Below are 27653 nucleotides of genomic sequence, written 5' to 3' on the forward strand. Positions count from 1 at the left end.
AAAACTAACAGTAACAGCAAGGAATGACGAACGATCAAGGAGGTAAGATCTGTGCGCTGACAGTGATCCACGTTGCCGAGGGATACGCAGTTGGAGCCGTGTGCTAAGCCAGCCACTGCAGCGCCTGCGTCTCTACAGAGCTCAGGCCTTTGCTTTTCCACTGCCATCCTAACGCACTCTGGAAAGGCATGAGTGACAGCCCAGGCACCTGGGTTCCTCCCCCTCCCCCGGCCATGCCAGGAGACTGGAGTGAAGCTGCAGATCTCAGGTTGGGGGAGGCCAGAACCAACTGTACTGGGCACTTGGGAGTGAACATGGAAGGGAGGTTCTCTCTGTAAAACAGACTTTTTAAAAAAAAATTGCTGAAATAACCTTTTCTAAAAACAAAGAAATGCTAAATAACCTAAATAAATGGAAGGGTACCCAGTGTTCATGTGTTAGAAGACACAATATTATTAAGATGACTGTACTATCTAAAACAAATACAAATTAAATAAAATCTTTATTGAATAATCAGTGTGTTTGTTGGGTAGAAATGAAGAAACTCTAAAACTCATATGAAATCCCATGGAATTCAGAATAGTCAAAACAATCTGAAAAAAGGAACAATTTTGAGGACTCATAATCTTCAACTTGAAAGTTGTTTGGCCCAGGCATAAGGAAAAGATTCATAGCCCGATTCAATAGCACTGCGTCCAGAAATGGACACTCAAGCTATGGTCACCATCAGTGCATGGGCACACAGGCACAGGCCAGCTGGACATCCCACGTGCAGAAGAGTGAACACAGGCTATCGTCTTATATGATATATAAAAGTTCACTAGAAATATATCAAAGATATAAATAGAAAGTGTTGAAAAGGACATAGAAAAGTTGGAAACCTTGTGTACTAATGGGGGGGGGATGTAATACGGAACAACTGTCATGGCAAACCACTTGGTAGTTCTTCAAGAAGCTAAAACTAGAACTTCATATGATGACCAATTCTGGGCCTAAATAACAGAAAGAACTGAAACCAGGGACGCAGATGAGTTTTAATAGGCATGTTAGTAACAGGAGTCAAACTGGTTGGGTTCATTTTGTGCTAACATAACTGATTACCAAAGCCTTTTTAAGTCATAAAGAAATTTATTTCTCTTCGTTCCAGAGGATGGTATGACCAACATCAAATTATAGGCCTTGATGAATCAAGGAGGGCCCTACAACCACATTCATTCATATCGCAGCATGTGGAGAAACGAAATTTTTTGAAAAAAAAATTGGACAGTTGATGAAGGAAGACATAGATGGATATATGAGAAATATAGCAAGAAAGATAAAAGTTATAAAGTCAGGGCTGTAGGGAAAAACTGCAATGTGAGTACTTCCACTCTCTCATATACTGAAAGATTATCTGACTTGGGGTGACGTCTGGGCTATTTTACAAAGCTCAGTAGCAGAAAGTTGATAGTAGTGATTCTTGCTTATAGAAATACAAATTCTGTCTGGGGAAAATTAAACTGATTTCCCTTTCTCACTAGGGAAAAAAGCCAGTTCTGAATTTATTAACAAAGCTATTTCAGCACTCCTGACAATCTACCAGAGTGGCCAGCCGTTTCTCATCTCCCTTGAACAGAACTGCCTTCCAGTTCCTTCTATGAGGATCATAAAATATTTAACACATAATAATCTTGCATTAATCAGAGAATGTGATTATACCTTGAAGAAATCATTTTTGCACAGTTCTGAGGGCCTTCTCCCGAGCAGCCGATCTGTCACTGAGAAGCACACTTCGCAAACAGCACAAGCTTGTATATAGCCTTTGTTGGTTTCTTGAAGTTCCCAGAAGTACAGAACCTCTCCAACTTCCTTTCTCTGTAATTTCAATCTCCACCTCTACCACAGTTTTGCTTTGTTTCATTTCTGGATGAACCGTTCCCATTTCTGGAAACGCTGCTGCGGAGTCTTGCTGGAAGCTCTGATCATCGGGTGTTCAATGTCAATGAACAGATTCCAGCGATGAAGGTGCCCCGTGGGTAAGACAGAACACACAACCTACTTTGTTGGTCTGGTTTTATTTTATAGTTGTTAAATTCCACTAGAATCGGCCTGAGAATACTTCGGAATTTTGAATCCTTATGTAATGAACTACAATCTAACTTAGTATGTAAATTAACTGAAAGATACACATTTTTTTAAAAATTTATTTGAAAGACTAAGAGTTACAGAGAGGAGAGGAGAGGAGAGGAGAGACAGAGAGAGACAGAGAGAGAGAGAGAGAGAGAGAGAGAGAGAGAGAGAGAAATCTCTATTTGCTGTTTCACTTCACAAACGGCCGCAACAGCAGATGCTGGGCCAGGCTGATGCCAGGAACCTGAACTCCATCCAGTAGGCAGCAAGAGCTGCTTTTCAGGCACATTAGCAGGGTGCAGGGCTAGAAACGGAAAACCAGGACTGGAACTGGCACTCATACGAGCAGCTGGGAACTCAGGCAGAGGCTTACCCCACGGTGCTACAACACCATCCCAAGAAGTACAGTTTTTAAAAAAAACACTTAAGTCTCAAACAAACTAGCCAAGCTTCAGTGAATCAGAGGTGGACAACCGAACAGGTCATGCTCAAAGAAGGCAAATGTGGAGCTGTAACCACATTTCCATCCATAAATGCTGTTTGTCCACGTTACAGAGCAGAGTGTCTCATGGTTCTGAAGGCTACCTGTTGCACAGTTTGGCGTCAGAAGCAGGTACCATTTGCCTTGCCCCCGGGAGCACCAAGATATTAAGTGAAGGTGACAGCCAGGATCCGCTGCGCCCTGTGATGGCTCACGGCAGCTGAGTCCTGGGAAAGATGTTTCTTGGATTTGAGCTGCATGAATCTGTGTTCTGAAAACTATTTAGCCTAGGTTGGGTTCAGGGTTGGAACCAGTTAGAGGCCTCGGGTGTCTCAGTCACAGGAAATGGACTTGGTTCAGTTGGTAAGGTCAGAAAGCCACAGGGAAGGGCTGGCTTATGTGACCTGGGCTCCCTTACTCTGGGAATCTGTGCTTTTTGAGATAAGGGGTCAACCTTATTTTAAAACCAAACCAGCAACAACAACAACAAACTTGAGTTAACAGTGGTCTCAATTAGGAAGCTTTAACCAAAGCAAAACTGCTCGTCTGTGGGATGCATTAAGGAAAATGTAAGGCCATGCCAAATGCCCCAGGAACAATGGGATGTCTTTTAATTCTAAAACACTAAATACAAGCTTAAGCAACTTACTGATGCTGAAAATATTCTACATTGACTGACAAATCTCAGCGGATTTTCTCTTTTTCTACCATCCTTGACCTACTTTTCATTTAGTATATCTTCCACAGCAAAGATGGGGGAAAGTTCTTGTAGAAGTTAAGTGGCAGACCAAGAGTCAGCTTTAGCTACGAATGTCAAGTTTGTCCAAATCTGAAGCTCCGGACAATGACACACTATGATGTTTTGTGTGTCCATTGCTCTCTGAGAACCACTCTGCTCTCCATATCCTAACTAAAGCTCTATAATCCAACAAAATTCCATAACAAAATGGACTCTTTACAGCTATTTTGAGTCATTTCGTAAAAACAAACAAACAAAAAACACCTGACATTTTCCATGGAAATCTCAATTCCACAATTTCTAACAGTGTCTCGTCTGCATCTTAATCAGGCCATGCTTTCAATGAAGGGGCCAAGTCTTGACTGGGCTTCCTATTTAGCAGTACCTCCATTCAACAGATAATGGTATGCAGACCCGAAACCTAAGCTTTGTGGTTTTCAGAGGTAAGTGTTCCACTTGGTGATGCCTGAATCATCACATTAGAAATGAAATTTCAGAGTGAAAAAAAAATGCTACATGGTTAAAAGTCAGATGAATAAAAGTGGAGCGATGGGGCCAATTCAAAGGCATTTACCCAACACGACAGGAGGCTAGCTAGACGTACTTGATACGCTAAATCATATGGGAAGCATTGTTTAAAAACAAGTGAGGCTGAAACTTCTTCAATCTGTAAGCACAGGTTAGCACCATCTGTTCCAGAAATTGCATGAAATTCCTATAAATCTTATCACATTTTTGGATTGGGTATGATTTCCCAGAACTCTAATGAAGAAACTAACTGGTTTTATAAAGCCAACCAAGCAGAACAAGAATGAACTGAATACCAAGGAAATGTTTGGGCAGATTTTCATGCTAAGTCAGCCAGTGCTGAAACTGGGAAGATACATAATTGGAATGATCTTCATAAAATGATCCAAGTCAGCACCAAGTCTGTGGTGATAAAACTCCACCGGCGGCAGCACTACCATCCTCTCTGGCCGTCGGCGGAGTCCCAGATGTCCCGCTTCCCACCCAGCTCCCTGCTCACATCTTGGGAAAGTAGCAGAGGATGGCCCAAGCGCCCGAGCCCCTGCACCCACGCGGGAGAACCAGAAGCAGCTCCAGGCTCCTGGATTCAGCTTGGTCCAGCCCCAGGGACTGAGGGCATGTGGGGAGTGAATTAGCTGATGGAAAACCTCTCCCTCATTCTCTCCCTCCACCCCTCTCTCGAATTCTGCCTTTATAACATATGACATAAATCTTAAGAGAAAAGTATCCAACTCAAGCTACCAAGGACAACCTATTTTTAAAATAGCCCTATGTAGCTGGATTACAGCAACTGTTGTGTAAAAGATTGAATCATCATTAAACACAAGCTCAGGGAGGGTTTAGACGGACACTAGGTCCTTCCTGAATCCTTAACGTTTGTTATTAAATGTCATTTATTTTGTTACTCTTTAGGAAGCAGAACAAATAACTCAAATTATGAAAGAACATGCTGTGGTGACTGTTCTAAAACTGCTGAGATGGTTTATAACCAATGTCTGGTTTGCCAAACTTGTAATCCTAAGAAACAATCAAAATCTGTTGCTACACTTTTGCTTTTGATGATCCATTTGCATATTTGCAGGGGAACTTCAGTAAATCGCCACATTCCTGATATAAATTAGTTCCTGTAATAATTCATATTTTATGCTTTCATAGAAGCCTTCCATGCAGGATGCTAACACAGTAGCATTGGTAAAAGGTTACTCAAAAGTCGGTTCCTCTTATGGGTCCGATTGTAACTGGACAAGTTAGGAAGCAGTTAAGGTGTAACAAGCACCCATGTGTGAATCACCATTAGGTCTTCATTTCCTTATGAAGAGTCTCAAGGCACAGCAAACTGAAATTAATCTCTAGACTCCCTTTAATCTGTATTTATCAGTTTAATCTTTAGACATACTCATAGACCCAAAGATGACCAAGGAAAACATTTCTCCCATACATTAGCTAGCCAAGGTATAATAAGGAAAACAGCTACACAGACAGGCCCGCACACAGTGGCGCATCTGAGACGGAGGGTCAGTTAATCACATTTATGAAGGTCACCTGGAAGAATCTGAGCATGAGTTCAACTAGGGAGCCTGTGCTTAGAAATTTCTCCTGGACAGCTGGCCTGCCACCGCCTCAGAGTCCCAGCCTTCATAGCTGCTGACGCATCCCACAGAGCTCAACAACAGAAATGCACTCAAACTGACAGAAGCAGCAGGTGAAGTGGGGTGTAGGGTTGTTGAACTTAGTCCTCAGCCTTAAGACAATCAACCAACAAAACAAAACAAAAACTAGGGTTCTAGAAGTCCTCACTGTAATTACTAATGACAGGACACAAGTTAATTCTGTAGTTGTCTGACACTGGATGACAGAAAATCTATACAATGAGAATTCTCGAGGACACGTGAGGCTGTGGCAGCGAAAGGCAAGAGGAGCCACAAGCGTGGAAGATGCCGCAGGCTCCGAGCACCAGCCACGGTGAGGCCAGGGATGCAGCAAAGCCAGCTTCCAGTCCTCTGGTGTACCTTTAAAAAGAAGCATCAAGGGCCTGGCATTTGGCCAGCGGCTTTACGTTGCCTGGTTCAGATGCCAGAATCCTGTGTCAGAGTAGCAGGTCATGTTCTGACTACCCTGAGTCTAACCTAACTCCCTGTCAACACGCCGGGCAGAGGGATGGTCCAAGTGCTTGGGTCACTGCCACCCACACAGAAGACCAGGATGGAGCCCTTGGCTACTGGTTCTGCGTTGGCCCAACTCTGACAGATCCAGCCACGGGGGGTAAAGAACTAAATGGGGGACCTCTTTCTGTGTGCCACTCTACCTTTCAAATACGTAAACAAAGCTTTGAACAAATAAAGAAAGCCTTCATAATCAACTGTTCAAATTGTCCGTGTTCAGGGGACAGCAGACGCACTAAACGACTCTGCGAATAAGCTCAAACTCACGGAACCAAACTCGGGAGAGGGAGCAGGCACAGCCAGTTACTGGTATTGGGGCAGCAGGGACGTGGCCCAACTCCCTAGCGTCTCTCAGTGGCACCCCAGTTCACCCTACAAACCGTTTCTGACTCCCACTTCTCTCGTCCACAATCCCTCCATGCTGCTAAAAGTTAACTCAAGCAACGTAGTAAAAAAACATCAACATGAAAAAGAAAAAAAAAATGACACAACCGCATAACCGTAACAATGCTGAGACTGGCTTCACTGCTTTTCTTTTGAATAAAATTAAATCATCATAATAAATACACTGACAAAGATAAAATCAGAACATATTCCCATAGAAAAATAAAAGGGCATGACTGCAAGAAAAAGAGCTGCTGAAACGGGCCATGAGCAGCATGCAGGCAGGGTGAGGCGTGCCCACGCCGGGCCTCCGGGATCCGGCAGCCGCCAGCACTGTGCCATTTCCTTACACACTCACGAGTGATTTATGAACTGAATCTTAAGTCACATTTAAAAGCCACAAAAGCATCTGCCAACTATTTGTTTGAATTGCCTCATATTCTGCTTTTTTTTTTCTTTTTAAATGACTCCCTAAACATGCTTCATTGACTTTGAATTACATGTTCTATCACTCCTCGGTTTTAACCCCTTTCCTTCAGAAGAAAACTGTCTTTACTCTTCGTAAAAGCAGAAATTTTCCTGGAGTTAATACCCAACCATTTCCTAAATCTATGAAAACACTCAGGAGTGTTGTGGAGATTTCAGCAAAGCCTGTCGCAAATGCCTCACGATGGGGAAGCAGACAGCTGCTCGGGGAAGAAGCCGGGATGACGGGGCTGCCACCACGGCTGGAAGGGACCACGGCTGGAGGGGACCCCGCCTGTCCACAAGGATGTGCTTAGATATCTACATATCTACGCGCACACGTAGGGTCCCAGCCCGGCAGCCCTCGGGGAGCACCTCTGATGTCAGGGGAAACAGGCCATCTCCCCTCCCTCGCTGTCCTTTCCTCCACTTCCCGGCCTTGGCTTCGTGTTTGAACTGTAGCCGTTCCAGGACACACATCCAGCCCTGCTTCCCAGAGCTATCTCCAGTGAGACAACGCTTTTTCCAGAAACCTCCCAGGACTTCACATCATATGGACACAAGTGAGTCATGTTCCCAGACCAGCTGCTGGTAACAGCAACAGCACGGACACTGGGGTCTGCAGGGGTGCTGCGGGCGGGGCAGATGACTGTGGTGGGATGAACAGTTCCCTGGAGAACAGACCTTTGCGCTGGGGAAGCCTGACCTTGAGTGTTTTTAAAAATTATATATGTGTATTTATTTTTACAGAGAGAAATCCTCCATCTACTGGTTCACCCCTCAAACGTGACAACTGCTGGCATTGGACCAGGAGTCTAGAGCTTCACCTGGGTCTGCGCCATGGGTGCAGGGGCTCAAGGACATGGGTCCTCCATTGCTTTTCCAGGCCACAGGCAGGGAGCTGGACAGGAAGTGGGGCATGCAGGAATCCGACTGGAGGATTACTCTGCCGTGCCACTGCACCAGCCCCAGGATTGAGCCTTTCATGTATCAGCTCTCTCACTCACTCCCCATGAACACAAGCATTCAAGTTGAGTCTGCAAAGCTGAGATCATTTCTAAATCAAGTTACCACGACTTACTATCATTTAGTTAACATGCTTCAAATAATGTGTTTAATAAGCATCACCTCAAAAACCAGCAGCAGTTCCTATTAATGTCTGTGAGGCAGCAGGTGCGGAAGACATGGATGGACACACTGGTTTTGCCTGGCCCCGCCCTGACTATTGCAGATATTTGAAGAGTGAACCAGGAGATAAAGGCTCTCCTGTTTTACTTTCAAATAAATTTATCAATATACCACAAGGAGAGAAACACACATACACATGAGACCAGCAGCTGAATCTATTGAAGTGGGTCTGCACACGTCTCCTTGGCCAGAAGCAAGGGAGCTGCAGGTCTTAGAGAGGCCCTCTTTCATGGCTCTCTCGCAGTGGTTAGTCTGCACTACCGCTGGCCGCAGCGGGCCAAGACGACCACCAAGGGCACCAGAGGATCCACCCCGACTTCTCTCACGCCCACCACCTCCAGCCCAAGCAGGTGTGATGACGTCGGAACCATACACTTTATAACAGATACAGAATCCAGCATTCTGTACTAAATACAGAAAACTTACTTAACTTGGGACTCCATTTACCATTTTCTGTAAACCTATTTTCCCCAATAAGTAACAAAAAAAGAAATAATATACTAATGGGAGCTGAACGCACCTGACGCAGGGCGAGGCGGCTGGTTGTTCAACGGCTTCTCGGGCGCAGCTATCTGCCAGCTGACCCCACACCTGTCACAACAAGCTCGCCCTCCCATAGCTAGGTCTGGGTGCTTTGCCAAGAGACAATTCTGCAATGGATTTTGGATCACTAAATGGCTGTCAAGGGCACATTAGTCAAGTGAGGCCACCTGAAGGGGCCTATCTCACAGCACATAGCAGATCCCCACAAGGAAAATTATTTAAATGGGCGATTGTGAGGGGTGTTGTTCTCAAGAAAGTGTTGCAATTCCCCTAAGTGTGTAACAACAACAAGCTCACACTGTTTCCAAGAAAAATAAATATCACCTGGCATTTGGCAATCTCAACTGGAAGGCTAAATTTAAAATCAAAACCACAAGAGTATACATCTCCAGTCAAATGTATTATCTAATGGCGACAGCCCAAATCCTAGAATTACTGAAAACTGTAAACCCATTTCGACAAAATATTAGTGACTTGGTTATCCTAGCGAACTTCTCATTCCACGACCTGCTTCTTGGGAGGGCAAACAGCTTGCGAAATAACCTACTGTAACCAAAGCGTGGCTTGACTTGCCCATTTTCCTTCTTCAAGAAGGCTTCAACATCCACCCATTTCTTCTTACGAGCCCACAGCTGGCCATCCCAGGCTGCACCTGTCTGGCAGCTTTCTCTCCTCCTGGCCATAGCACCAGGACACTTTTGTGTCTTTTCCAACACAGCACTTCTCCCTCGTGGAAGTCAGACTCCAGTTAGTTGCAGTTCCCACTGGCTCTCTCACAGTACAGACAGAGCTGGCACTCTCTGTAAATGTTTTCTTTCCAGCATCTCCATGCACCTGAGGCATAGAAAACTCACTCTGGGGGGACAGGGAGCTGAGCAAACAACAGCTGTGCGCACACGGCTCCAGACTCCTAAAGGCCCATGGTTCTGATGATGTTAAAGGTGATGAAAACACCACAGGGGAGGCCCCAGCAAGGCCCCAGCAAGGCCCAGCAAGGCCCCAGCAAGGCCCCAGCAAGGCGGCAGCAAGGCCCAGCAAGGCCCCAGCAAGGCGGCAGCAAGGCGGCAGCAAGGCAGCAGCAAGGCCCCAGCAAGGCGGCAGCAAGGCGGCAGCAAGGCCCCAGCAAGGCCCCAGCAAGGCCCAGCAAGGCGGCAGCAAGGCCCCAGCAAGGCAGCAGCAAGGCGGCAGCAAGGCCCAGCAAGGCCCCAGCAAGGCCCCAGCAAGGCCCCAGCAAGGCGGCCCAGCAAAGCGGCCCAGCAAGGCCCCAGCAAGGCGGCAGCAAGGCGGCAGCAAGGCCCCAGCAAGGCCCCAGCAAGGCCCCAGCAAGGCCCAGCAAGGCGGCAGCAAGGCCCCAGGGGCTTTCGGGGCCTGGAACACGCACAGCCTTACCTGCTGATGGGAAGCAGGGCACAGACCGCACATCCACAACACAGACTCCAACCAGCAGGATGAGCACTCATCCTCTAAGACCAGCTCCCTGCCCTCCTCGTCCTGTGCCCAGGCGTGATGGTGGCCAATAAACCCAGGCAGAGACATAGTTGGGACTATCTGTTGTCACTGAAGGCACCTAGCAATCCTTGGGGAGGAACAGGGACAGGCAGAGACACAGTTCACTTTGATGGACAGCTGTAAAACAAAGGGCCGTCAACACATGGACATGACCTTCATTCACATTTTAGAAACTTGGCGGCACTGTCCTCACAAACACCCTGGGAGGAGTCTCTGATGTCAGCAGTTTCCGGTCCGAGCTTCACCATCGATTTGGCGTGCTTGTTCTTGTGGTCGGTAGCAGGGCTCATGGTGCTTGGGTTGGGCCTGCTCCTAAAGACACTTTGTCATCAGTGTCTCAAGCTGAGCCCTGCTCAGAGCTGCTGTGACAGCTTGGGAGGAAGTTCTCAGTCCCAGCCTCCACTTGAAATCCATGCAGTTTTTATGTGAAAATATATATATAAATAAAACGCTTTCTATGTGTATTTTAAAGTTTCTCCTCAAATGTCTTTTCAGAGGGAGAAATATAAAATGTTATCACAAGTTTTTACCTATTTTCTGTGTTACCAGACACAGAATCCAAAAAAGGGCAATGTAGGATCAATGCTAGTTTTGTCCAAATTCTTCTGTGTATTCTATTCCTGTTTGCTGTTCTAAATATTGATTATTGTCCTCAGCAAAATTTTTAGCATTTGAGAGCCCAGTGTGGTAGTCTAGTGGCTAAAGTCCTCACCTTGCATTTGCCAGGATCCCATAAGGGCACTGGTTCTAATCCCAGTGGCTCCACTTCCCATCCAGCTCCCTGCTTCTGGCCTGGGAAAGCAGTCAAGAACAGCCCAAAGCCTTAGGACCCTGCACCTGCATGGGAGACCTGGAAGAGACTCCTGGCTCCTGGTTTTGGATCAGCTCAGCTCTGGCCATTGTGGCTGCTTAACAGAGTGAATCAGCACATGGAAGCTCTTCCTATCTCTTTCCTCCTCTCTGTATATCTGACTTTCCAATAAAAATTAAATAAATCTTTCAAGAAGCTTTTTTAGCATTTGCTCTCAACTGGGTACATTTTCATAAGTGCCTAAGTTTTCTTCTCTTTGTTCTTTTAAGATTCATTTATTTACTTTTTTTTGGAAAGGCAGATCAGATTGACAGAGAATGAGAGACAGAGAAAGATCCTCCATCTGATGGTTCACTCCCCAAATGGCAGCAACAGCCAGAGCTGAGCAGATCTGAAGCCAGACCTCGGGGCCTCCCACGTAAGTGAAAGGGCCCAAGGGCTTGGGCCGTCCTCCACTGCTCTCCCTGACCATGCACAGGGAACTGGATGGGAAGCAGAACAGTCAGGATGTGGACCAGCACCCATGTGGACGCAGGTGCTGCAAAGACGAGGATTTGGTAATTGAGCCATGGCCTAGGCCAGCGCCTAAGTTTTAAAGTCTCATTTCAGAAACATAGCTGTCAATCCAGATTCTTCTATGGGAGGATGAGCTTGGGTCAGAGCAGAGATGTTCACAGAGGGCTTGCATAAGCTTGGGGGCCTACAGTGATGTGAAGGACCAAATTCAGTATACTTCTTTCAAACTTCTTTCAGTATACTTCTTTTAAAAATGGAATATGAGAGCCTGGTGCAGTGGCCTAGCAGCTAAATTCCTCTCCTTGAACGCATCAGGCTTGGGGAGCCAATTCTGATGCCAGCGGCCCCGCTTCCCATCCAGCTCCCTGCTTGTGACCTGGGAAAGCAGTTGAGGACGGCCCAAAGCCTTGGGATCCTGCACCTATGTGAGAGACCCGGAGGAAGCTCAGATCGGCTCAGCAGTGGCCATTGCTGTCACTTGGGGAGTGAATCAATGGACAGAGGATCTTCTCCTCCTCTCTGTACATCTGACTTTGCAAGAAAAATAAACCTTTAAAAAATGGAATATGAAACTCTAGACCAGACAGAATGTTTAAATTCTACAAATGTTTCAAATGACTGTTGCTTCTTGGTTCTATCGTACTGAACATGTTACTGAACGATCCATGTCTGTGCTTCGTCTGTGCTTCCTTGTGCATGGCACAGATAAAGATACTATCAGTCTCAAAGATTTCACCAGTTAAACGACATGAACCCCACTAGATAAACAGCAGTGCTCAAAACACACTAGCTGAACAAGCAAGAACGAGCACACCAAATGGACAGAGAGGCTCAGACAGAGAACTGCTGACACCAGACGCTTCACAGGAAGCTTATGAGGACAACGCAAGTTTCTAGATGGATATCTTGTTTTAAGAAGCAGTGAGACAACACTGAAGATGAAGCCTACAGTGGGAGACTAGCTCAGATTTTGAGAAAATAATTAGTCTTGGTGATTCCTTAATTTAAGAGGACCACAGTTATCAACAGAAACATAAAGCAATGCCCTGGCACTTTAACTGGTCCAGCTGAAATGATACAATGGAGTGAACTCTCTGCTGTGCTCCTGACAGCTGCAGACCAGGGCAGGACTGTCACTGGGATCAAGATCAGGGCATTTCTTCAAAATTGCAAGCTGGGATGAGATGTGGCTTCATCAGTGAACAACCAGAGCCAGGGCTACAGAAAGCTGCAAACAGTATTGTCAGGACAAACGCTGTGTCAACCTCTTGTAGGGACACTCAAAGAATGGTAACTTCTGCTTCTTGGCTCTGGTCTTTGAGGGAATTAGCCAAAACTTTAGCCAAAACAAGCAAACACAACAACAACCAGAGAGCCCTTCTTGAACTCAGCAACGGCCCTTCTTACTCCTCTCATGAAAGAGGGCAACAGGGTAGCCACTGCACAGTTTTCATTTGTCTTGGAAGGACTTCTTACCTAATCCTTAAAATGAAAAATCTTTAAAGGACACACATTTTTCTTAGGAAAATAATGTATAAATCCCAGGAGTCTCAGTTCTCTAGGGATGTACCAAATGGCTGGAATCCACACTTAGAGAAGAGTTTATGGGGTGAGGGTTAAGGCATGGTGGGTTGAACTACAAGTCTCAGATCAGAATGCCAGTTCCAATCCAGCTCACTGCTAATGCAGCTGAAGATGGCCCAGGTATACTTTGGGGCCCTGCCACCCATGTGGGAGACCCGGACGGAGTTCAGACTCCTGCCTTTAGCCTGGCCCCATTCTTACTGCTGCAGGTATCTGAGAAGGCAATCAAAGGATGAAGATTTCTCTCTTCTTCCTTCTTTCCCTTTCCCTCCTTTCAAATAACAAGTGTTTAGATTGATCTTTTAATTCCATTTCCATGAAATTTTTGAAGTTTCCTTTCCTAACCAGTGACCTACTTACAGAAGTAACTGGAGCCTCACTAGATCTTTTTTTTTTTTTTTAAATCTTACTTAGTTGATTAGGGAACAAAGTGTCAAGGGCTACAGGGTGAAAGTGGGTAATACCATTGTTTCCACATCAATATCATTTTACCCTGTATCTGGGGTCAGGGAAAAAAACAAAGGGAAAAGCCCCACCCAACCTCCCACCCATCCCAGATCCCCAACGGGAGGCACGCTCTGAGGGTCCTGCTCATACAGTTTTGATTGTTCATCAGTTCTGGATTGCTGCCAATATCTCAGTTCCAATCGCAACGAACCCTATTCAGAGTCCACTGGCTAACAGTCTCTTCTTCATGGTTGGGGTTCTAAGATCAGCAGTTCAGTTGGAGGGATCTCCAAAGAAACTTCGTCTGAGATGATCCCAGGCCTGATTCTTGCGCGAGTTGGCTACTCACTAGATCTTTTAATGTGTACTTACAACAACTTCTAAGATGGCTGATTCCTCTTTCCCTCTGGTTTACAGAACTGCAGGACTCAAGGCTAGCCTGGCCACGGAGGGCATCTGGGGAGTGGACCAGCAGGTACAATCTGTCTGTCTTCTTGTCACTCTGCCTTCCAATCGACAAATGAATCTCCTAAAACATCTTCTCTTGCGGTAGCCATTTAACCTAGTGTCTAGGGTGCCACTTCAGACGCCAGCATCTGACCATGGAATATTCACATTTCATTCCCAGCTTTGGAAACTCCGGTTTTCCACTAATTTAGATCTGGAGAAAAGCAGTGATGGCTCAAACCAACATGACGTGGGGTCTGAAATCCTGGCCCTACTCCAGAGGCTGTGAACAGTAGACAGGAGCTTTCGTTACCTCCCTGCCGCTCAAATAAAGAAAGAATTCATTTTCTTAATGGTGTGATGTCCTATTACTCTATTCTCAAGAAATATTCATCCCAGGAACCTTTTATACAACCTGCTGACTCAAGGAGAAAAGGGAATGATTGAAGTGATCATACAATCCTCAACACCAATGCTGTGTTTGGTCTTTTTTTTTTAGTGGTTCCATTTTTTTGAATTATTATTATTTTATGATACAGTTTCATGGGCTCGGGATCTCCCCTCTAGTATTACAACGGGTAGTGCTTCATGAGTAGACATACGTCCATCATTCTGCTATTCGAGTGCTTCCCGACACTGCACGCATGGACCGTGGCAGAGAGTCCAGCATCCTACTGTCGGATATTTTCCACAGTTTCACTAGGAGTCCTTCTTTGGTCTGGATCTGGAGATGTATACTGCACTGTGTCTTCACATCTAGACATGTCAGTCTCTGCTACACTTCTAGTACACATCCCCTTAAATACAGGGCCAGGAAACACAGTCCACAACAGGGAGAAAAACAGAAAATTCACATCAACCTGAAGTTAAACAACATGCTACAGAACGACCAATGCACTGCTAAAGTGATGGAAAGGAAAATCAAAAACCTTCTTATAGAAAATTCTGTTGCTGCATGACCCATGTGGCACTGAAAAAAACCTTTTTTTTTTTTAAAGAAATGACAATAAAAACAAAACTATCAATGCTCACGAGATGCAGCAAAAACAGTGTTGAAAGGACACTGACAACATCAGGTACTTAGAAACAATCAGAACGTCTCATAAGAATGATCTAGCAATGAATCACAGGGACTTACTGTGAGACACAAATGCGAAAAGGTGAAAGTCACAGCAAAAATAATTGGATTTGAAGGCAAAACAGTACAAATTGAAACAGAAAGAGCCATTTGCTAAGAAGATGAGCAAAACAACCATCAGCCGTATTAACAGAGCCAAAACTGTCTATGTAAGTTATAGGTCAAACCCCTTTAACTCACCAAGTGAATCCTAATCCTCCATGGGTTTTCAATACTGGAGAATTTAGTGTTTGCGTGCACATAAGATGTCCACGTGAACGCCTCTTATCTCCACATTAAACAGATCCCCAAGTATCAGGAAGCTTTGCTGCTTTTCTGCTCTGTGATCTAAGATTGTGTTTTAACAATCAGGTATAATTCATCTTTCATCTTCTGAAGTGCTAAGCCATGACCTCTCTCTATTGTTCTGTACATTTTTGCTTTTGGGGTCGGTGGGTGGTGTAGCTAACCAAAGCCACTCCCTGTGGCACCTGTACCTCACACGGGTGCCAGTTCATGTCCCAGCTGCTCCATTTGCGATCCAGCCCCCTTCTTGTGGCCTGGACAGCAGCAGAGGACGGCTCTCATCCTTGGGCCCCGGCACCCATTTGGGAGACCTGAAGAAGCTCCTGGCTCCTGGTGTCAGACCAGCTTGGCTTTAGCTGTGGTGGTAATTTGGAGAGTGAACCAGCAGAGTATCCCTCGCTTTCTGTCTCCAATTCTCTCTGTAACTCTGCCTTTCAGAGAAAAATAAACCTTTTTCCCCCATGTCCTTTTAAAATACTGAATCTGTAAGCAAACAAATCTGGATTTTTATTTTCACTTTTAAAGTCTTAAATGAAATAAATGAAATAAATGTTTATGAGGAGTTTGGGGAAACAAACATTTCTTCCAGGATAAACTATTCGTTAACATTATACTTTAGGGCCCAGTGTGGTGGCCTAGCGGGTGAAGTCCTCACCCTGAACACGCTGGGATCCCATAAGGGCACCAGTTTTAATCCCGACAGCTCCACTTCCCATCTAGCTCCCTGCTTGTGGCCTGGGAAAGCAGTCAAGGACGGCCCAAAGCCTTGGGATCCTGCACCTGCATGGAGACCTGGAGGAGGTTCCTGGTTCCTGGTTTTGGATCAGCACAGCACTGGCCATTGCGGTCACTTGCGGAGTGAATCAATGGACAGAAGGTCTTCCTCTCTGTCTCTCCTCCTCTCTGTATATTTGACTATGGAATAAAAAATAAATCTTAAAACAAACAAAAAATTACACTTCAATCCCTAAAGCAGTGGATGATCACCTTTGCTGCACATCAGAATCACCTCTGTAAGTTTATTTTGCTTTTAAAGTCCTATTGGCCAGGGTCTACTCCAAGTTAAGGAGTTTAGGAAGTGTGGGATGTGGGCCAGGGATCAGTGTGTCTTACTTATTTTTATTCCAGGCAATTTCAAGTGCAACCTGGCTGATAGACTCTACCCTGGAGAGTGCTGGATTCTCTAGACTGTATGGTGGACGAGTGTAAGACACACCAGGAAGCAAGGCAGGGGTAGGAGTGAACTCCAGGTCTCATGCCCTCTGCTGGCAAGACACTACACCTAATGAGATGACCCACTCCTGCTGGAGAGCTTCCTCCCTGTTGGCAGGAGGCTTCCTGTAGGCCCAGGGAGTCTGCGTACTCAGCAAGCCATCTCTTTAAGAAGCAAGCAAGGGAGATACGTGAAGGTATGTGTACATCCTGTCCTTGCCTCTCTGAGCTGCTTTGTGCTAATATGCATAAGCACGGCAGCACAGCCTTTCGTGTGTTACACCGATCACTTGATCCACAGCATTGCCACCCCACCCAGGAAGCCCAGGGCTACCCCCAGGCAGGTCGCTGTCAGACACATAATTCCCACTGTGAACCAATGAAGAAGTAAAATTTCATGCTTTAAAAAACAAAAACAAAAACACATTTATTTACTTATTTGAAAGGTATAGTTATAGGGGAAAGGGGAAGGAATGAAATGAAGAATGGGGGAGGAGAGAGAGAAAGTGGGAGGTAGGGAGAGAATCCTCAATCTGCTACGACAGGCGGGGATGGGTCAGCCGAAGCCAGGATCTTGAAACTTGATCCAGCGTTCCAACACTGGTGTGGAGTCCAGCCACTCGGGTCGTCTTCTACTGCCCTCCCAGGCACATTAGCAGGGAACAATTTCTGAATAACAGAGATACATCAGACATCTCCACTCTGTCAAGAAGAAACCCACAGAGGGCAGCAAGCAGACACTCGAGAATGGCAAACGGGAGGGTCTTAGGCAGCGCTGTGGACAGGCAGTCACGGAGCGAGCAGAGACACACGCTGAGCAGAGCATCTCTGCTCATCCCACAGGCCTTTATCCTTCCTACCCAAAGAAGGAGCCACACGGCAACACGCCAGACTGCAAACAGGGCAACGAAGCAGGAGCTCGGCTGCAGGCATCAACAGAGTTCTCGAGAGCGCACAGCCCGGTCAGCCTGCCGGAGTTGCTCACACTAATGTGCTGTGGGCCTAGACCATTTCTCTCCCTGTAGGCTTTAGCTTGGCTGCTTTCCAGTCTGTGCTTCATTTCCGCTAAGACACAACAGAAAGCCCCAGAAAGACACCTAGCATGTTTCTACAAGGACAGCAGATGCTCCGGCACTCTGTAACTAACCGTGAGCGCTCGAGTGAAGGCCCTGCAGCTCCCGCCCAGGCTGTGCCAGCCCTGCTCAGCTCTCGTTTCAAGCCTGATGTCCGTTTACAGAAATTGTTGTTCCTTCCACTTCTTGATCCTTAGCACTAGTTTTACACTTGATCTTAGCCGAAAGGCCGAGAAGTGATTAGCACTAATTTTATCTCAGCATCTTTCAGTGGGACCCAGGTCCCACTACATGGCTTCATGAAAACGAGACACAAGATAGTAATGGTAAATTTTGAATTTAAACAATGGAGCAAATGTTGGAGAACCAAAAACATCCTAAATCGTTGCTACGTTATTCATGTGAGCATACCCTGGGACAAGAGAATTTTCATTGCTGTTTAGAGAAAGGGCTAAGTTTTAAAGCCGAAACCACAAAGGAAAGTGTGCCCCCAAGCGTTAATACAGAAAGCTTTCACTTGGTGGCTGGAGGTCTGACCTTGTTGATACTTCACTTCCTACCTAGTAAATATTTATTCAATTACAAAATGGCAACAAACACTGACACAACCACCATTCTCAGTGTGAGACACAGCAGGGATTTAGAAGCCAGAAACTGCACTGGAGAAGCAACATGAGTGCATTCTGTTAGCAGCAACCAGGTCCTGACTGCAACAGCCAACGAGTTTTCTATTCCGAGTTTTCCAACTTCACCCATAACCAATTTTTAAAGTTAAGCACAAACAGGGGAGGCTATTTGGTTTCCTTGGCTCAGAGTCACACACTCTGTGTGTAGCAGCTTTTAAAAGGCTAACATGTTTCCACACTGACCTTCTTGCTTTTGCCACTTGTCTTCAACTCCTCCTGAGGTCTGATGAGGAGCTCAGAGCCTACACACGATGAGGGATTGTGTCTTGTTGGCCCATTGTTGACACCTGAAACCCAAGTGAATTCAAGGTTAGAGTATTGCATGACCTGAACATGAACAAAACTACTAAACACAAAATTTAACTATGCATGATGGCAAAAGGAAAAGCACAGGTATCCCTCCTGAACTCTGAGATCTACTCAAAACTTCCAGGTCTACACTTCAGTATCCCAACTAGCTCATTTAGCTCAATGTTTAGGAACAATTTTGCCTGCCAATCTGATGATGCAACAAAAACGTGCCCGTACACGATGCACTGGCAGCAGCCGGGAGGCCCCGCCACAACCACAAACAATGCCTAGCTACGTGGCACACTCCACACCCCCCGCCTCACTGCCCAATCGGAAGGGCAATCTGGCCTACCACCCAAAGGACGTGCAGAACTCATCCTAGCTACAACCCAACACAAAATGCTGATGAAAACACATACATTACCAAGCAAAAATGACACCACAGTCCTTAAACATTTAACATTAAACCCTATCATAAATATTGGTTACAGAAATCAGAGAACAGGAAGTTTGGGCAAGCTGATTTAACCAAAAGGGAAAAAAGGAAAAAAAAATGGAAATATTTTCTTGACTCAGAATTATTTGTAACCTGGCCTAAAATATATTTTAAGATCAGGTTCCAACCCACAAGCCAACCATCTGCTCTAAGTCCCATGACAGGATCCCACGAAAACTGGAGAGCAGTCATACTGACCCCACACCACCTCGCTCTCGCCTCTCCTTCTCAATCAGTCCCAGACGCTCCTCCCATCACAATAAGCTCGTTTAGGGAGACTGAGACACCCGGACAGCAGCAGGTGAGCGAGCAGCCATGCAAAAGGGTATGACACAGTTGACATTATGTTCCAAGTCTGGCAATTTTACTCAAGGTATCAGTTATGTATTAATTTTCTCATAGATTTCTTAAAAATGTGAGTACTCCTAGCCGTCTATCATAAGAAAGACTTGCCATTTTTAAAGCCAAAGACTAAAAGGAATTAGTTAATATTCACTGGAGGACAACAGTGCGGTAGAGTCCTAAGCTGAGTAAGCTATGCAAGTTGAGAACCTGAAGGAGACACCTGGCACCCCTCCATGCTTTGCCCATAACACCACAGTGTCTAAAAAGCTCTGCTTTCCAACATCGATCTCCAAGCAAAGTCTGTTACTTCCAATCATATCGTTAACAATACTGGTAATGACAATGCAGTTTAAAAGCATTGGCACAGGACAATCTGCAAGAATTGAACACTTGGGGCTTTAAAGACTTCTGAAGGGGGCAAGCATTTGGCACAATGGTTTAGATGTCAGAGCAGCTACCATCAGCCCAAGCTCAGCTTCCAATCTGGGCAGACTGTGCACCTAAGATACAGACGTGATGTTTCAAACACTCAGGTGCCTGTCATTTACATCAAAGGCCAGATTAGTCCTAGCTGCGGCCTTTAGTCTGGCCCTGCCCCAGCTAAAGTAGGCGCTCGGGGAGTGAACCAACAGATGTGAGGTCATCCTCTGATTGTCAAATAAAAATGCAAAACACTGGTAACCCTTCCGAAGGCCAGCGTTGTGGCACAGCAGGTTAAATTTCTACCTGCGAGACAGACATCCCACACGGGCACTGGTTTGAGACCGAGCTGCTCCAGCTTTGTATGGCTTCGTGCAATGTGCCTGGGTCAGCAATAGAGGACTATCTGATATTTCAGGCCTCATAGCCACGTGAAAGAATGAAGCTCCTGGCACTGCCTTCGATCTGGCCCAGCCCCGCCCAGTTAAGCCATGTGGCTGGATCTCTCTAACTCTGCCTTTTTTTTTTTTTTTTTAATATGGCCTTTTTTTTTTTTAAGATTTATTTATTTTTTTATTTTTATTACAAAGTCAGATGTACTGAGAGGAGGAGATAGAGAGGAAGTGGAGCTGCTGGGATTAGAACCAGCGGCCATATGGGATCAAGGCGAGGACCTTAACCACTAGGCCACGCCGCCGAGCCCTAACTCTGCCTTTTAAATAATTACACCTTTTATTAAATGAAATAATAGCTTCATCACATCAGCAAAGCTTCCCCAAAATATCAAGTCTAACATGCATACATTTTACTATTAACTCAATTCCTTAAACCTGAGAAATAAATTAAGAATAAGCTACAATGTAAAATCTGAAGACAGAACTTTAAAATATACCTGAAAACAACACCCTACACACTAGTAGGATACAGACACGTTTTTCACAGACCCCAAGTGGGCTAGTGTTGTGGCACAGCACATTAGGGTGCTGCCAGCAACGTCAGGATCTCATCTGAGAGCCAGTTCCAGTCCTGGAGCTTCCATTTCTGAACCAGTTTCACGCTCCTGTGCCTGGGAAAGCAGTGGAGAACGGCCCAAGGGCTTGGTCCCTGCTACCTACACGGGAAGACTGGATGAAATTCTGGCTCCTGGTTTAGCTGGCCCCGCTTGCGCCACTGCAGCCATTTGGGGAATGACTAGTGAAAGGAAGCTCTGTCTGCACCTCTACTTTTCAAATATATAAATCTTCAAAACAGAAAACACCTGACACGAGACAATCACACTCATCTGTTAAAAACAAAGAAAGCAAAATTTAATGACCTTCAATAGATACGCATGCTTCTATCATTGTAAGGATAATAAACTATGGCCTTTGCTATAGAAAATTAGGCTGAATAACCACACATAATAAATTAAGCAAGTTTTAATAGTATGTAATTTTCCCGTTGGGTGTCGTCTGCATCACCTTCATTGTTTGCCCCTAATTGCTTAGGAACCTCTAGGGGAGGGACAAGGCTGTGAGGAACACCCCCTTTTGTTTGCCTGAGTACCTCACACACAGCACATGCACAGTAAGCATCTGCTTAATGAGAAATGAATAAATGGCAAAGAGCTTTCCAAGTCCTCACCAGGGAGTTCGGACGCCGCTCCCCTGGTAGCAAGGGCTATGGGAACAACGATGGAGAATACTCCTTCCAGTAACTCAAAGTTTCTTCAAATTGCCCAAAAGTACAGTAAATATTCTTACCCTAATGCATACTCCTTCTTGAGGTATTCATAATCCATAAAACATTGGCTATCAAATAAAATTATCCAAAGGTCACATGGTAATGGGCTTAGTTCATATGAAGTACAGAAAGCATTGTTCATGGACCCCATTTTGATGACACTGCCTTTTGATAATTTCAGTGAGAATGGATCAAAACATCAGGATTTCCAAGTTATCTCATAGTGTTGCAGTCCAGACAGATTATCAGCACAAAATTTTATGCTTTAGGATTATGAATTAGAAAATATATAGGTTCGGGCCTTGGGTTTGGGGGCAAGTGCCGGTCCTCACAGTGTGGCGGCTGTGGGGGGTGCCCCTGATGGGTCGGACCCAATGCTGGGGGCTCATGCCAAAGACACTGCCGCAAGGCAGTGAACGAGTCCTCGGCCTCCCCCAGGGCGGCCAGTGCACCATGTGGTGCCAGGCTTTGCCTGCTGGCCACCCGGCGGCCTGCTTTGGGATTTTTTAAGATATGTTTGCTGCCTGGGCTCACCCATGACTAAGTCCAATTTTAGTGTAGGTGAGTAGTGAATCTTGGGTGATTCCCAGTGACAGGGTCATGGAAGTTTTAGGCATGCGTGGGGACTGAGACCTGGTGGTTTGGAGGGAAGTACCCAGGAGACAATTACAGTTAGTCAGATACACCAACCCAATTCGGAACACAGAAATGGCCTGTTTGCCTAGAACATCACTGATCGTCACACACCAGCCCACACCAATGCTATGGATGGGGGCCTCTTTGGCAGTGATGGGTACCATTACCCAACTGTTTGGTGGAGTTGGGGAGTGGTCACATCTGGCAGGGTCAAGACTGTATCCAGCACGCGAGAGAACTTGGTCTGGGGGTACTCTAGAGGGTTGTGTGGGCCCAACCCTGTGGAAATACAAGTTCCCCTAGTTGGACACCCTAACAGGGTTGAGGTTCCCACCAAGGGGCACGTGTGCTGGAATGGGGGCTGTGTTCTATCTAGAAAACAGTTGCAGTCATCCGAGGCACTAGTGTGGGCTGGGATTGGATGCACCAGGCCAGTTCAGACCCCAACACCAACTGGTGTCATGGAGAACCAGGGTAGATGTGGGACTGACTAGGCTGAGCCATATGTGAGCTGTATGTGGGTATGGACGAGCCATGGCTGGGCTGAAACATCCAACAAGAACCAGAATGGGGTGAAAGCCAGCCAGCCAGGTTAAGCCACTGTTCCTGCTAGGACAGGAGGTGAACTGAGTAGGGCTGGCTCAAGGACCCCCTGGTATGCGCAAAATCTGGCACTGGGAGGGGTTCTGATGGAGGAGCCTGGGCAACTCCTCTGGTAGGACACAGTCCCTGCAGGTAAACGCAAGAAGCATGATAGGAAACAGCCCAGAATAGGCCATGGAAAGTTTCCCACTGGCACACATTTGGCATGGGTCAGGGGCAGACCAGGCTCAATCAGTTCATGTCATCCACTGGCAAATCCGAACACCAGAACAGCGTGTGGATCAGGCCGAGACTGGTCGCGACAAAACCAGTGCACACTATGGAACGCTAGGGTGAGGTTGCCTGTACTGGATTTGACTGCAGCACCCAACCAGCACACGTGAGATCCAGGAAGGGAGGGGCAGAGCTGGCGGGGGGATTAAGGGGCTGGTCCCCTCGCCGGACAGCTACTCCCACTGGAGAGTGTGAGCTGGGATGAGGACAGACCAGGCTAAGCAAGGCTGCAACACCTGTGCGCAGCATGTGAACTAGATCAGGGAAAAGCCAGGCTGGGCTGATTATTCCTGTGGGTGCAAGCATAAATTAGAGAAGGTGAGGGATGTTGGGGCTTGGCCGCAGCATCAGCTGGCAGAAGCTGGCACTGGGGGCTAATTCTGTCAAGTCAAATCACAGAACCACCTAAAGAGTGCATAAACCGGGACTGAGAGAGACCTGGGAGGGAAATAGTGGGTTCCCCCTTCCTGGGTCACTAGTCCCGTGGGAGGGCATGAAAACTAGGATGGGGGCTGGGGTGGTTAGACAGAGAGGCACTCAACAACATCCGTGAGGGCTGGATGGTTGAGTTGGTTAGATGGAATTAAGCTTTAATACCCATTGACAAGTACAAGAGCTAAATGGGATGGGGGACAGACTGGTCTTCTGCTAAACATACTGGCAAACCAGGGTAGGGGGCGGGCCTGGTGGGGGTTATTGTGGGTCGCCCAGACTAGGCTGCAGCTCCCACTGGTTGATGTAAGGGTCGAGTACGTGCTGGGCAGAACCAGACTGGACTGCAACACCCATTGGTTCCAGTGCAACTCGGGACTGAAAACAGAACCAACCCAGCAATTGCAACCACCAGCTGATCGGGGTGATGGACTGTGCCGGGCCCTGTGCTTGCTAGAACATACAAGAATCTGGTCTGGGAATACCTCAAGGTTTCTTTGGAGATCTCCCCAATCGAACTGCTGGACTCAGAACTCTAACCAAGAAAAGACAGAAGACAGAGCAAGTCAATCATTCATCTCAGCTATATGTTGGCAGCCAAATATGGGGCAAACAGAGACTTTATGATGGACCATAGCAATCAGTGAACGACCTCATCGAGTAAAACTGGCAGCGATTCATAACTGAAGAACTATTAAAACCACTTGAGCAAATATCTCAAAGCATGCCCCACATCCGGGACTTGGGGTGGGTGGGAAACCAGGTGGGGCTTCTCCCTCAATATCCCCCTTTACCTCAGATACATGATGGAAACAATATGGACATAATAGTATTACCCACTTCCCTATACCCCCTGAACTATTTTTTTAACCACAATTAACTATGTAAAGATTGTCAACAACAATACAATAAAAGAAAAAAAAAGAAAATATATAAAGCATGTCCTTTACACTTATTATAGCACTTCGGCCTCGTTTGGAACCAAAGTAAATGGCATCTTGACACACACCAGACACTTTTCAAAGCCATGGGCACCCTGGAACCCTCCCCATCAGCTGCAGGCAGTGGCCACCGACCAATGAGTCAGCACAGGCACAGTTCCCTGTCACTTCCATCAATGTCCAAGCTACGCGAAAACACCATCGGGTTGTAAAAGCTTGGAACATAGCTTAAAACGCTTCAGCATGGACCGAATGAGCACTTCACAAAATCTGTAAAATCCATGCATGCACGGGATGTATAAAAAGTTAAAGGCAAATGAACTTTGATGCAAAATCTACCCCAAAGACTTGAAATTTACTGGTACCAAAATAAACATCTTTCGTTTTCCCATGAACTGTCTGTCTCCTAAAGTACAAGTTACCTCACCATACTCCAGAGGTTCTCAGTGACCAGGCTCCTGAAAAATTAACACAAACCCTTCAGCTCAACACAAGAACAGATGACCTCAATGATTACATCATCTACTTGGTAATCAGCGGAATGTACATCTGAAACAGTCTTTCACTAGCCGAATTAAGACTAAAAAAAATGGTTTGGCTTAATGGGGCACACAAATCTATAGGCTTTAGCTGGGATCCACAGGGATCCCAGGACCCTGGATCCTGACACTCACCCCAGTTGACAGTAACCTGCGTCCAGTTAACCTCAGGCAAGTTATAGGCAGTCAACCCTATGTCAAGAGGGCAGGGCCGCAGCACATGGGCCTTCTTGTTGGCCACTTCCTCTGGCTGCCTACATAAGTGTTTAGTAGACGTCTTTGAAATTTGTCTCCAGTAAGAGATGTTAGAAGTGGCAGACCAATGACTAACCAACACTGACATTCAGCAATTGGTGACAACCCTCTGAGATAAAGATTCTGATGGCTGGATAGCTAAGCTCACAACACACGTGCACGTATGACATTTCATCATGCAGAGCGAGGAGAATCTCTGCTCAATCGGTGGACACGACTGGATGGGCCTGTGCCGCTCACCGCATGATGTCCATGGGACCTTGGATCTCTGCAGCACTGCAAAGCAAGCAGGAGCCACACTGCACCCTGGGCCAGACCAACCAACGTGCTTTAGATACTTCGCAACACAAACCGAGTTCAGGTGGCTGAATGGTTGAATCAGCAGTACCAGACAGTCAACACATCATCTCAACACCTGAACTCCCACTTAAGAGATGTGTTTATTCTTCCCCTCAAAAAAGTAAATCTACTCTCATTTGTGGGCATCATTATAAAAGAACGCACTTTTTTTTTTAATGTTTTGAGTATAAAAATTTCACAAAATTACCTTTCATCAATTAGCCACATAACTACATATATATTAACTGTGACCCACTACAGAAAATTTTGCTGACTCTTGCATTAAACATTAAAGGTTACTGATATCAATACAGAAATATATCAGACATACTGAGGGGCACGGGGAAAGTACATGTTAAGCCAGTAATGTAATTCTGGGTACAAAAAAAAAATCCACATTTTCAGAAAGCATCTACCTGCTTTTTTATGTTGCACACCCATGTACAGTCTACAAAAGAACTGTTGCCAATGATTGCTTTTAGCAGATAAACACTGTGAGCCACAGTTTGTTTTCCATAAAGTATCCAAGGTTACGTTTAAAACACACACCAGAACTGGTTATCCCCCTACTCAAATCCCCAATGGCTGCTCATCACAATGAGAAACAAAAACAACCGCACATTCTGGCAGCGATTTACAGCCCTATCATCCTGACATCTGGCCCTCTTTCCAATTTCCTTTCTCTCTAAAGATTACTTGAAATGTAGAGAAGACAGAGACAGCCAGACGTTCCCCCTGCTGGACCGCAATGGCCCAGGCCTCCCACACAGGTGGCAGGGCCCAACTTCCGAGCCATTCCCTCCTACCTTCCCGAGCACATTAGCAGGCAGCCCGATTTGTAGCAGAGCAGCCAAGACTCAGAGAGGGGATGCTGGAGTTCCCAATGCCACCCCTCCAGCCTCCTATCTTACCAGCCCTCATGTAGTTCAGTAAGTTGTTGCTGCATGGACCAGGCATTCGTGTTGCTGTGCAAACATTTCTCCACTCCAGGGCATTCATCCTTGCTGTTGTTTTGGACTGGCACATATTCTGGCAAGCGGCACCACGGCTCCCTTCAACACCTCCCTCCCACAGGCACTGGCTGAACGGGACTCCTCAGAGAACCCTACCTTGCTGCTTTACCTAACCCCCTGCCACTTCCCATCTGCCACTTGCTTCTCTAGATAATCCCATGCTGCACATTCCTTTACTCTCTCTCTTCCTCATGCAGTTTGTTATAAGAAAGGGGCATGTCACTCCATCCTCCACCATCTCACCAATCAGGTAAAGGCCTGGAATACAACAGATGCACCACTTTCAATAGCTATTAATTCACTTTTGTAAACTTGAAAAAGTTTAACCATATCAGCAATCTCTGTTATGACGGATGTGTACTGTTTTAAAATTTTAATTTAAAAACGCAAAGCCATGACTTAAAAATTGTTTAAAAACAACATTGTTTCCTTTTTAGCTTTTAATATTCATTACTGAATCTCTTAGCTTATTCTTGAATGCTTTATTAAATTCTTTAGACATCAACAACAGGAAGTGAAACTGAGCTGAACACAGCTTTTATTTAATCAGAAAGGACATGGAGAGACACGCTCAGATATACACAGTCCTCCTGCTCCGGCTCTGCTCGTGCAGGGCCCATTCACCCCAAAGGACCAAGCACACAGGAGGCTCGGAAACATATCTGACCATAACTTAAATGTAATAAAACAAAAGGATTATTTAGGCTGGACAAGTCTTTTCTTCTCTTGGAACCACATGATTTCCCATCCCTTCAGGAAGAGGTAAAATGGAGTAGATGACTCGGAAGTGACACTCTAGGAGGTTATGTTTCCAACTGTGTCAAACTGGGCCACACCTGCCCAGCCTAGAGTGCTGTGCAACAGCCAACAGCCATCTTCAGCCACCCCCCAAGCCTCACTAAGCCAGCCAGCGCCCCGCCTCCTCTTCTATCCTTCCCATTACCTCCTGGAAGCTTAGAGTGTGTCGACCTTCTGAAGTCAGGCTTTCCCCCACTTACTATGTATTTGCATATCATTAAATATTGTGAAAAACGTTAGAAG

At 46.1% G+C, this 27653-nt stretch overlaps 1 protein-coding gene across 1 annotated transcript in view; it reads right to left on the reverse strand.

Moving 5' to 3' along the window:
- The window catches only part of MCPH1 (microcephalin 1), a 190547-nt gene that overhangs the window by 122933 nt on the left and 39961 nt on the right, over window positions 1-27653 (reverse strand). The window contains exon 9 of the mRNA XM_058666665.1: window positions 18491-18594. Coding sequence (XP_058522648.1) covers window positions 18491-18594 — 104 coding nt within the window. The remainder of the gene's footprint in view (window positions 1-18490; window positions 18595-27653) is intronic.

This window comes from Ochotona princeps, chromosome 7, assembly GCF_030435755.1.
Source record: "Ochotona princeps isolate mOchPri1 chromosome 7, mOchPri1.hap1, whole genome shotgun sequence".
Classification (NCBI taxonomy): Eukaryota; Metazoa; Chordata; class Mammalia; order Lagomorpha; family Ochotonidae; genus Ochotona; species Ochotona princeps.